The following is a 12,700-nucleotide window of genomic DNA, read 5'->3' on the forward strand; positions in this document are numbered from 1 at the left end:
TATTCAACGAGCAATGCTAGATATGCAAGAGCATACCACTACTCAAAGGGAGTCATAGAAGTTACACGATATTTTTCTCGAAAACTAAACCATCAAAGGGAGTGACCATTGCCAAACTTCAATAGAGAGAGACACTCGTCTACTTACTACCATTGAGGGCGACCACATTGAAAAGGCACTAGAACAAACCACAACCCAACTTCAACAACCTTGTATGAGGGGCTACCGTCCTAGTATGGCTTATGACCTAACCTGTTTGACTCCAACAAGCATACAATATCCAATAACGGGCGTGCTAAACGGGCCGTCAAATCCATCCAACAATCCTAGAAGATAGTCTGAAACATCCACATCTTAGAAATGTTCCAGACTTGGAATCCATAGAATGATCACATCATAGTATCACGTCACATCGATTTCGACCAAGTTTCCAAGGACAATCAAATGAGACAAAAGCAAGGTCCATTGACGTCACTCTATTATATCAATGACGTCACTCTATTACATCAATCCATCATATCATGTATTCACAAAAAGATTCTAATACCACAAAATTTTAAGATGAACTTGTCATACAAATTTATCTGTTTAGATGTACCGGACGGAAGACCTTTAGATAGTTCTTGAAGAGATATATTAACAAATTTCCTCATAATCCGAATAGAAAAGGTAGACTTCCTATCCGTCTCAAATACAAAATTCTATCCTAAACACCTCACTTTTTAGGCCTCAACGACTCGAGCCTCATAATATTTGTTGGTACATCCTACACGGTCGAAAAATAATAAAAGAACTTACTCAAGTTCGCCACTAGATCTCCATTCACCTCCCAAATAATAAAAGAACTATTAACAATTCCACCACATAATCAACCATCATCTTTTCCGTCACACTTCATCAACTCCAACTCTTGATCTAGATCCACACTTACTAATTCACGTGCACAGGTCGTGTATCCAAATTTAGAGCCCAACGTCACGGCACACTCCCAATCCGCGCCTCCTCATATTTTCTGAGCTAGTCAGTTACAAGTGACTCACTGAGTCAAACTCGTGGACCCACCGTCTTCCCCAATCCCAATCCTTACTCAATCCAAATCTCTGAAACTCACTCTCTCCTCCAAAACCCTACTCTCTCCATTTCAATGTCACTTTCCAATTCCTCAACAATTCACCTCCCAATCACTCTCTCACCATCGTAATCACTCTCACTTTCTCTCCTCCTTCAGATTCACCGTCTGATTCGTCCATGGAAACGGTAACTGAGTGTCACGATTCAGAAAACGAAAATTGCAAGCTGCAGCGGCGGCGGCGAGGCGAGTTGGTCGTGAACGGTTACTTCGTTTACACACGACGCAAGAGGATCGAGCATCATTCCGACAACGAGATAGTTAAAAGACTCAGAACCGAAGAAAACGAACAAGTTAAAGCGGAAATTGACTCCGGTGTGGCGGAGAAGAACGCTGTCGTTTTATGGACTTCTAAACGGCAGCGGCGACCTTCGTTTAAGCTTAAGGCTGATTCACAAGAAGATGCTTCTGCTGATAAGGCCACTGCTGTTCTTAATACGAAAAGCGTCGTGGCTAACGAGAAGCTGATGACTGTGAAGGAGCTCTTCGATACTGGTTTGCTCGATGGTGTTCCAGTTGTTTACGTTGGTTGCAAGAAGGAGGTTAGTGTCTTCTTCATTCATACATTTCCTTTACCAATCATTTTCTTTTATTGCGAATGAATGACTTGTTCTACGCATCAGAACCATATGTTTAATTTGTACTTATTGACTGAGAAATTGAGTAATTCATTTAGATGTGATATGCTTTAATTAAAGTGAATAATATATTAGTTATGATTTAACGAAATTGTTTACATTGTCAAAAGTTCTTTATATTATCATATAATCTCCTAATTTGGTAGGAGTATTGTTAAGATATAGAGTAATAATAGATATTAGAGTAGTTAAATTAGTTATTAGTTTTTAGAAAAGTTAGTTAGTTGGTTACTTGGATTAGTTAGAGAATATGTATGTAAATAGGAGAACACAAAGGTTAAGGAATATCTTTGGGATATTGCAATTGTGAATAGAGTATTCTCTATTGTGAAAGAAAACCCTTGAGGAGAGATTCTCTCCTATTTAGAAGTGTTATTTCTTGAAATCCAATTTTTGAATTCCTAACAACTACTAACTATAATTTATAACTTATACTCCTATAGATTAGATAATTAAATTGTCTCATATGGTGTCCAGATTGAATGTGTGTCCAACACCGACATATTTAGTTACATTCGATTATTATTATTTTTTTCAAATTATTATTGGTTGTGAGTGTCGTGTTTGATGTTGGAGTCTTATTCAGTTCTTCATAATGCCCACTAAGTTTAATATTGATGCGATTTGATTGTAGGCTTCAGATTCGGGGTTGCAGGGTGTAATTGCTGGTGGAGGAATATTATGCTCGTGCTGTCTGTGCAATGGACGCAGAGTGAGTTGTCATTATCATTTTTTGTCTTTGGGTCATGGTTGCTTACTTGCTTACCCAGTACCCACTACCTACCCCAGTGGTTTCTTATTCCTTTGTTCAAGACTGCTCTTACATTTGTTCCTTCTGCCTGTGTAGATTATTCCTCCTTCCAAATTTGAGATTCATGCCTGCAAAATATATAAGAGAGCCACGCAGTATATTTGCTTTGAAAATGGGAAGAGTCTGCTTGAACTGTTGGGAGTATGCAGGACTGCTCCCTTACATACTTTGGAGGCCACCATTCAAAATTTTCTTTGTATACCGCCTGAAGAGAAGTATTTTACTTGCAGAAGCTGCAGAGGTAAGAGCTTTGTTTTGGTTTTTTGGAGTCAATTGTGTTTTATGTTTTCAAGTTTGTCATCATGATCACAGTTTTTGTGGTAGAGCTAAGAATCAAATTTAATATTACGGAATCTTTATTTCTTTGTTGTTTACCTTGGATGCTTATTGTTGTTATTATCATTATTATTATTATTCCCATAGGTTGTTTCCCTGTTTCAACTGTGAAAAGAGTGGGGCTTATATGCCATTCTTGCGTGGAAACAAGCAAGTCTGAAGATGGCTCTATTCGTGCAGTTGGCAAAAGAGTCAGGTATTTATTTGTTCTGCCGTTGGGTTTAATATCTATCTGTTGGGAGTTGAGTGAGTTTGGAGTCCCAAAGGTTGAGTGCACTGAAGATGATAGTACAAGAGAATAAACCTATTTATTCAATGTTATTAGGTTTTGGGTACTGGTGAGGTGCAATATTATATTCATTCTCTGTGGTCTGTTGTTTTGGCTCATAGTCGTGTATTGAATTACTTTGTTTTACTGGTTATTAATGTATTGAATTACATTGTTTTATGGGAAAGATTATTGTAAAATTAACATTTTTCCTATCGTTGAAAATATATTCATTTTCTTCAAACCATGTCGAAATTGCAATGAAAAGTGTTTAAGCCTGTTCCCTATTTCTGACTTTCTTTATGGCAATAATGTCTTACAATATTTCAGGACTCCTCGACCATATCTGTTCTCTAGTCCATCTAGTATTTCTGAAACGAGTATTTCTTCACAAACTAAGAGACAACAGAAGAAGAAAACAAAGTGGGTTTTGTTATCTATTTCATTTATCTTGTATATTATTCAAATTTGTTAATTTTTTGCGTTTACCAAATTCTCAAGAAGAGTGCTTACATGTTTTCAACTATGTTATTAAGGTCATCAAAACGGGTTAGCATGACAAAATCTTCTAAGAAGAGTGCTTCTATGCCTATTATCCAGAAGAAAAGTTTGTGCAGCATGGAAACAAAGTTTGTGCCTTGCTTTATTTTTTAGCACCCTTATATAGTTAGAATAACATACTTGTTTGTTAAATTGTTTACAGCCATGCCTCTTTTCCCCTCTTTATTGTAATCAGTTCTTATCACTAGGTCATCAAAACTGTTAGTCAAGTTTAAGATTGCTCCAATTACTTCAAATTCAAAATGTTCATCTCCCCAAAATAAGAGTCAGTGGAGGATCAATAAAAAGTTAGTTCTCTTTCTGCCAATTCTTTTGTGTATGTATATCTGTCTCTATTTTCTTTATCACTTTTCGTTAGCGATAGTAACTATTTGTCACCCAACATGTTCTTCTTAAGGCATCAGCGATTGCATAAATTAATTTTTGAAGAAGATGGATTGCCTGATGGAGCTGAAGTAGCTTATTATGCACGTGGACAGGTTGTTTATTTGTGTATTTAATTTAAAAGTTATTATATGTGTTTTATTCTGTTAACTGTTCTGTTCTAATTGACAGAAATTGCTTGAGGGTATCAAAAAGAAATCCGGAATTATTTGTCGATGCTGCAACACTGAGGTATTTATAATTATTTCCCTTGTATGTGAGTGGGCACACCTCAGGATTTTTTAAGCAGTAGAGGTAATGCTTTGAATTTTTTAAATTATGCAGATCAGCCCCGCACAGTTTGAAATTCATGCAGGGTGGGCTTCTCGCAGGAAGCCGTGAGTTTTCTATTTGTTCCCATGCCCTGGGATTGGGGGGGTCATGGCTTTCTTGGAGGAACTGAGAAGCTTTTTGAAAATGTTAATTGCTTATCTACGAATTTTCATGACATGAAATGATTTTGAGCAGTTATGCATACATCTACACGTCGAACGGGGTGTCTCTCCATGAGTTGGCATTATTCCTCTCGAAAGATCGCAAATGCACTGCAAAGTATAATGATGATGCATGCATTGTTTGTTGGGACGGTGGAAATCTGTTGCTCTGTGATGGATGCCCAAGGGCATTTCATAAAGGTAAGATTTAATTGACAACATTTCATTGGCAAAGTGTCTAGTTTCTATTGTGTGTGGAACCATCCTTTTCCCTATTTATTTGTAAGTTATTTCACCTGTATTTAGTCAAAGATATAAGATATGAGATGCAACAGTTTCTCATTTCTGTATCCCCTGGGTAGCATATAGGAGAAAGCTACTTTATGAATGTACTTCAAATTAAGGAAACTGGAGAAGGAATGAGATAAAAATGCCTGCTTATCTATTCTCTGCCTTCTTCAACATTTTTTACCTTTTTTTTTGTTGATTTCCTTATTAATTGTTATGGTCTACTTCTATGTTTCTTATCTAAATGCATACAAGTTAATCTTATTTGTCTAAGTCTAATATAATTGATCGGTTGGGTAACTTTGGTTATTCATCAAATGGAACTTGTAGTCTAACCATGCGTTTTGGCTGTTTGAAGATGAACTTTCTATAACAGTGTTAGTAAACCTTTTGCTGTCTAAAGCTATTAAGCTCCGCTTTCAAATGGAAATAATAAATTTTAAGGCTTTGACGCAATGACGTTAAATAGCCTCTATAGTGGTGCTATACTGCTATAGCGTATCGGAATTTAGACAAACCGCTATTGCTCTGCCAAATGCTATTTAGTACAGCATGTTGTTAAATGACTGCTATAGTAGCGCTATGACACTATTGCGTAGAGGAATTTTAACAATCTGCTACTTTCTGCTTTATGCAATTGACAACACTTGATGTCTATAATTTTATTCAATTGGAAGCAGCTGCAGGAATAATACTTGCTTTGTATGATAAGTTACAATTAGTCATCTTCTAGATGAGCTTAACTGTCTTCTGTTTGAAAATGTACAGAATGTGCATCTGTATCAAGTACTCCACGTCGTGGTCGGTACTGTCCAATCTGTCAACACATGTTCCTTGGAGAAGGATCTGCGGCTCTCAATCCTGATGCTGTGGCAGCTGGAAGGGTTGAAGGAGTTGATCCTATAGAACAGATTGCCAAGAGATGCATTCGGATAGTGAAAGATATTGAAGCTGAAATTGGTGGATGTGCTTTATGCAGGTGATAATTACATTGTATAGATTAGAACTCAGAAGCCAATGCATAGACTTGGATTTTCTCTAAAATGTATTTCTTGAAATTGTTAAGTGTTGCCACACTTTACTTCAGTATTCACGATATTTTAAATTGTCATATATTTTAAATAGAAAATTTGTTATCGTAGGGGTTCTGACTTCAGCAAATCAGGATTTGGTCCACGCACAATAATAATATGTGATCAGGTAATCGTTCTTTTTCAGGTATTACTTAATACATAGAAAGGCCCCAATTACATTTAGAATTGAAAGCGTGTTTATTTTGTGAAAATATTCTGTTTTAATTTCCTAATCATTTTAACTTGCTAATAAGATGAAAGATTTTTGAAGTGAGCCATTGTGATAAATAGAAGATAAAATGCTTGTTAGGGGTGACACGTTTCCAGAAATACTGAAAATAGTTCTTGTCATTTTTGTTGTTTCCGGAAATGTAAAACAAATGTTTATTTCAAGTGTCTCTTTTCTCCTAGTGAACGATTAAAACTAACACATTTTAGGAAATGAAGTTAGGAAAGATTTTTGAAGTGAGCCATTGTGATAAATAGAAGATAAAATGCTTGTTAGGGATGACGCGTTTCCAGAAATACTGAAAATAGTTCTTGTCATTTTTGTTGTTTCCGGAAATGTAAAACAAATGTTTATTTCAAGTGTCTCTTTTCTCCTAGTGAACGATTAAAACTAACACATTTTAGGAAATGAAGTTAGGAAATGTTTTCCTGAAGGACTCATGTTTCCTTATTTAGAAAAGGGTATAATCAGATTGACAGTGATTTACGGGATTGGCTCAGTTATGCTAAACAAACTTCACACAATTTCTCTAACCCTCTCACCCTCCTTTTTCATTGTAGTGTGAAAAGGAATATCACGTGGGCTGTTTGAGGGATCATAAAATGGCATATTTGAAGGTATAACTATCGTCTTTCTTCATATATTGACACCTAAGTTTGGACACTGACCTCATATTTGTCTATTGGACGTAATTGTATAACAGGAATTGCCGGAAGGGGACTGGCTTTGTTGCAATGATTGCACAAGAATGCATTCTATTTTAGGGAACCTTCTAGTTAGGGTGGCTGAGAGACTCCCTGAATCTCTTTTGGATGTTATAAAGAAAAAGCAAGAGGAAATATATTTGGAACCCCTTAATGAGATTGATATAAGATGGAGGCTTGTTAATGGCAAAGTTGCTTCTCCTGAAACCAGGCCGTTGCTTTTAGAGGCCTTGTCAATATTTAACGTAAGTTCTGCCGGTCCTTATATTTCTTCATTATTTTCACGATCACAACTTCTTTATGTGGGGTGGTTGAAATTGATAATCCTTGTTTGTCCCCAACAAATGGTAGAGATGCTTTGTTTTTTTGTTATTAATGGTGTTCTTTTTCTGAATTGATTCTTTTTCATTGTATGCCTTTGTATGATTGTATCTTTTGATTATCAGTCATTTAGAAAAAAGTAAAAATATCCAATTTTAGGAGAATATTGAAAAGCTTCGCTCAACAGAAATGCATGTTAACACATAATTTTCTGATTTACTTGTTCCTGCTAAAGTTTCTCATAGCTCAGATAAACTTTTGGTTTTAATGCTTTTTTCGGTTGCACTATTTATCTTTCTATCTATGCATGTGCCCACCCAGGCACTTCATTTATGTACACTGCATTTATATGAAGTGTTTGTGTATACTTGTGTACATTTTATAGTATTGCATGGGGGCATTTATGATGTTTTACGCAACTTATTTATTTTAATAACACGTTACAAACTTTCAATGAATATCTTTGCATAGTGCATTTCTATTTTTCTTTAGGAGACCCTTTTTTAAGTTTCCACAAGATCACTTTAAAACAATTGTTGGACTTTGGTGTTTGTTTCAGGAATGTTTTGATCCTATAGTTGATGTAGCTACTGAACGGGACCTTATTCCTTCTATGGTTTATGGGTAAGAAATTTCTATTAGAACATTTGTATGCTTTCATCCTTCTTTTCAATTTATCTTTTCCTTGTTTCATCTGACTTATCACTCAAATACAGACGGAGTTTGCAGACTCAGGATTTTGGAGGAATGTATTGTGCATTATTAATTGTCAAGTAAGAAGTGATTTCTCCATTGAACTTTTACTTTTCATATTTCGACTTATGGTATTGTTCACATTTTATTTTCCTGGCATTGAAGTTCATCTGTGGTATCTGCGGGCATGCTTCGGATATTTGGGAGAGATATTGCAGAGCTTCCTTTAATTGCTACAAGACACAAAAACCGTGGAAAGGTGAGGCCTGAAAACTGTACTACTAACTTGATTGGCCTTTCAATGGGTACCCATATGACTCACCTCACCTGCCCCTAACCAATTTCCCCAAGAGTTTTTTTTCTCTTCCTTTTTATGGGAATATACATTGGCTATGGTAAGTCTGGGGAAGGTACAGCAGATATAATAAGTTACACGGTCTGCATATGTTTAATTAGCTAGACTGATATTTAATGTTTCACAAAGTGGGTTGTTCTGAAGAGTCCCCTTAGGATGTGTTTATCGATGATAGTTTCTAGTTCTTTGATCTCTACCACTGTATTTTTTGCAACTTATTTTCTGGGTGTCTTGCATCTTAATTTTTTTTTTCTCTTGCTGATGATTTTGTTTTTGGAATTTTGATACATGGCTTGGTTATAATAACTTGCTTGTGATAAACTAGGTTATTGTTAGTTTTTGATCACTTATGCGCATGTGTCGGTAGTGAACTATATCTTTGTAATGATTGATTGAACAGGGCTACTTCCAAACACTGTTCTCGTGCATTGAAAGGCTGCTGGCCTTCTTGAATGTGAAGAACCTTGTGCTACCAGCTGCTGAAGAAGCAGAATCCATATGGATAAATAAATTTGGGTTTAGCAGGATGAAACTTGAGCAGGTATATTTTTTCTTGACTAACAATTATTAGGCTATGTTAGGATATTATAAAATGAACGGAGCCGAATTGAGTGGAGCGGAGTGGAATTGAGTTGAGCGGAATGGAGCGGAGTGGAATTGAGCTGAGCGGAATGGAGCGGAGTGAAATGATTATACCATTCCATTGTTTGGAAATTTTAGAACGGAACAAGGCAAGTTGTTCATTCCGCCCAAATTAGAGGGAAAAGAATATGGTGGTAAGTGATGGAATGGAATGAAATCCATACCACTCTACTCCGCTTTGCTCCATCCAATTTTAAATGATCCAAACAATGGAATATCATTCCATCCCATTCTGTTCTGCTACATCCGATTTCATCAATCCAAACAATATCATTCCATCCCATTCTGTTCTACTACATCCGATTTCATCAATCCAAACAAAGTCTAAGGTCAACAGTTTTGCAACTTTATTCTAGCATTTAGTCTTACATTTCTGTGGCTTCAAATCAAACCATGCATCCCTGTCCATTTTTTATTATTCTTCATTTTCCGAGTTACTATAGTTACGAGAATATAAGCATGATAGAGTGACATTATGTGAGGTTCAAATATCCTCTGCACTCAAATAATTCCAAAACTTTAGACCCGATTATTTGGTAAAAGCATTTTCTATTTTCTTATGTAAAATTTGCGTTAATTTTACTTGAAAAAACAAAACTGAAATTTTGAAATGAACAACTGCATGCATTTTCAAAAGATTGTTTTCATAATTTTCAAAAATATATCATCTCTAACTAGGATTTCATCTTTTCTTCATCACAATTGTTGAGTCTCGCATCTTATTTGTATGTTAAAATGAACATATTTAAAAAAAAAATATAAATAGAAAACGTTCCAAATGTAAACGGCGCCTAGTAATCGAGAGGATTAATTTCCATGCATCCCAACTCTATAAGTAATCGAGTTTACTGTTGTGCTGCAGCTTACCAACTATAGAAAGAACTGCCAACAGATGATGGCATTCAAAGGAACAGTTATGCTTCATAAAACAGTACCTCAATGTCGGGTAATCAATCGTGAGAAATGAGAAACCTATGTAAAAAGGAGGTTAATCATAAAAGGGAAAACCCCTAGCTTTATTGTATTCTTTTCCCCGTCTGCTAATATTTTTTTTAATTTGAAGCCATTTGACCTAACATTTATGGTGTCATTTTCCTTTTTTTATCCCAATATTGACATTTCCCTATTTTATGCTTTCACAACCCTGGCAAGCATATTCCAGTATTGGTGCTGGACCTATGCATGCTTTGTAGTCTAATATAGTGCTTTGTGACAACATAAACACTTCCTTTAGATAACTTACATAGAAGTTGTTTGTATAAAGTTTATGTGAAATTTACCTATGATAAGCATGTGTTGAATGAATAATTAAACGAGCTATTTCCCAAATGCTTAATTGGAAATGTCATCTTACTAAGACACGGATGGAGGCAATCTTCTAACCATAAATGCTTAAATGGAAATGTCATGTTACTATGATATGGATGCATACGGATGAGATATGGAGGCAATCTTCTAACCATAAGTAATTGAGTTAGACTCCAGTTAAAATTCTAAATGTATAAGGAACATTCTTCATATCTTTATTTTTTTTCACTTAAAGGACATTATTCAAAATTCAATTGCAAGTGGAATACTCAGGTTTTGAATAGCTCATATTATTTCTCTCTTGTCAAAATGCTCAAGTTGATGTATCTATTCCTATTGACTTGTGTCAATTAATATTACTCTTTCCGTTTTTTTTTAAGTGTTATTTTTTAACTTTTTACACATATTAAGAAAGTTAATCATTATTCTTATTTTTTCAACAATTCTCCTTTTATCTATAATATCCTTAACTATTTATTATATTTTTTAATATTTTTTTTTTCTCTAAAATAATTATCTAGGGGTAATTTTGATAAAATATAATTATTACGACTTTGAACTTTATAAATGACAATTAAAAAGGAACAAGATACACTTAAAAAAGAATGGAGGGAGTAACTCTTACTCTCTCTGTTTATTTTTAAGTGTCATTATAATTTTTTGTTCCTTTTTAATTGTCATTTGCAAAGTTTAAGGTAATATTAATTGTATTTTTGTCAAAATTATCTTTAAGTATTTATTATAGAGAGAAAAAGTAAAATGAATGTAATAAATAATCAAAGATATTATAGGTAAATGAGAATTATTGTTTGAAAAATAAAAATATTGATAAGTTTTATTAGTATTGTTTAAGAAATAGAAAATGACACTTAAAAAAGAAACACGAGAATAGCATTTTTCCAATGTAATATTTAATTAACTTTTTTTCAAATAGAAATTTCAGACTAAAAGAAACTTTTCGCATGGAAGAAATGTGACATTTTTGTATCCTTCGACAATGTTTGCCATTATTTTTCGGCCATTACAACCATTTTCTATCAAAATGTCACGTTAGAGACTTGATAATCATCATCCCTTATATCCTAGGAGATTTAATTAAAACATAAATTAAGACAAAATCCTTTAATTCCATTTTTTCCCATCTTTTTCAATGACCCTTTAATGCTAACCCTTGACCCGAGTGCGCCATGTGTCCAAAATCATTTGGAGGGAAAGTTGAAATGTTTTCTTCCTTTGGCTATTTAACGCTTGAGTGATGGTTATGAATGGATTCTAGGTGGTTGGTTTGAGTTGAAATGCTTTAGAACTTAGAAATGGAATTTTTGTTTTTGAAGGTTCGAGATGGTCCTGCAGCAGGGTGTTTTTGACTGATCAAGCTTTTTTTTTCCAAAGTGGAACACCTTCCCCTATTTATAGGGAAGGTGATAGAGTGATTTGGAGAGAGAATGAGAGTGGTTTGCTTTAAAAAGGGTGAGGCTCGAAATGAGACAAAATGTGAAACTTAGTGGGCAAAGGTGGTTGAGCTTGGCATGCTAATTCCTCTCCACTCGGTTTGTTCTGCACATTGCATCAATTAGGTGAGACACAAGTGGTCTCAAAGCAAGCTGATGTGGTTTTTGGTTATTGCCACTTTTGAAAAAGTTATTTTTTTTTGACTTTGGGATCAGTTTATCCATATTTGACCTTGATTACACTCCAAATTATTTACAACTATGTCATGCAATGTTTTGAAATATATTTGGGATCAGAAGGGACCAAAACAAACAAGTTTGATGGCTTAATGCATCCATATGCAAATTCTGACTGATATAGGTCTGGTTTGTGCATCATGATGATTTCTAATTTTTAAACTAGGGCCAAATGAAATTGGCTCGTGCATTTTGCATGAAACTCGTGTCAAATACTCTTTGCCATGTCCTTGCTCCAATGCAAAAGGAACTAGGTCAAAAGGAGTTGTGGTTTGGAAATGACAATGTGGTAAAGTGGTGGTCTTGGTCATGATTATAGGTCATGCTAGGCACTTGGACCAGCTTGGCCAATGCAAAAGTTGAGGTCATCGCTCAATGAATTATGTCTTAGACCTTGAAACAAAGTCGAAGAGGGACTCAGTTAGGAAATTTGGCTCAAAGAAGAGCTTGGAAAGCTTGTAAGTTGAAAACGTTATGGGCTTTGGACCAAATCATAGGTCATTCTTGCCAAAATGTGACCAACCAACATGACCTAGAAATGCCACTTTGTGATTTCTTATTTTTTAAGATACAATGATGGATATTTGGACCTTATATGATCATATCATGATGTAAAATGAGGCTTGAAGCTTTGTGGGGGTGATTTTAGGTCATGTCCATAGGTGAATTCAATGCCTTGAAACTTCAAAAACCATGACCAAACCAAGTACTTGTAATATGAATGAAATGAATGTTTGATTTGTGAATTATGGTTGAAATTTACTTTAATTGATGGAAAATGAATGATGGTATGATAGGA

At 35.0% G+C, this 12,700-nt stretch overlaps 1 protein-coding gene across 1 annotated transcript; it reads left to right on the forward strand.

Annotated features, from left to right (window-relative positions):
• The first annotated feature begins 716 nt into the window (after positions 1-716).
• Positions 717-10,188, forward strand: LOC127091348 (increased DNA methylation 1). Its single transcript, XM_051029965.1, has 20 exons — positions 717-1,671; positions 2,402-2,479; positions 2,615-2,819; positions 3,002-3,110; positions 3,513-3,605; positions 3,719-3,811; positions 3,932-4,030; positions 4,141-4,222; positions 4,299-4,358; positions 4,452-4,504; positions 4,635-4,801; positions 5,657-5,867; positions 6,031-6,088; positions 6,751-6,807; positions 6,894-7,139; positions 7,775-7,839; positions 7,932-7,988; positions 8,074-8,167; positions 8,664-8,804; positions 9,768-10,188. The coding sequence occupies exons 1-20, from the start codon at positions 1,249-1,251 to the stop codon at positions 9,870-9,872; spliced, it is 2,496 nt and encodes an 831-aa protein (XP_050885922.1). The 5' UTR covers positions 717-1,248; the 3' UTR covers positions 9,873-10,188.
• The last annotated feature ends 2,512 nt before the right edge of the window (positions 10,189-12,700 follow it).

The sequence above is a fragment of the Lathyrus oleraceus genome, chromosome 6 (assembly GCF_024323335.1).
Source record: "Lathyrus oleraceus cultivar Zhongwan6 chromosome 6, CAAS_Psat_ZW6_1.0, whole genome shotgun sequence".
NCBI lineage: Eukaryota > Viridiplantae > Streptophyta > Magnoliopsida > Fabales > Fabaceae > Lathyrus > Lathyrus oleraceus.

Excerpts from the sequence above, each read along its gene's own strand:
- LOC127091348 (XM_051029965.1), top strand. The coding sequence starts at position 1,249 with ATGGAAACGGTAACTGAGTGTCACGATTCAGAAAACGAAAATTGCAAG. Across the intron at positions 7,140-7,774 it reads AGGCCTTGTCAATATTTAAC|GAATGTTTTGATCCTATAGT; the intron begins GTAAGTTCTGCC and ends TGTTTGTTTCAG. Across the intron at positions 8,168-8,663 it reads GACACAAAAACCGTGGAAAG|GGCTACTTCCAAACACTGTT; the intron begins GTGAGGCCTGAA and ends TTGATTGAACAG.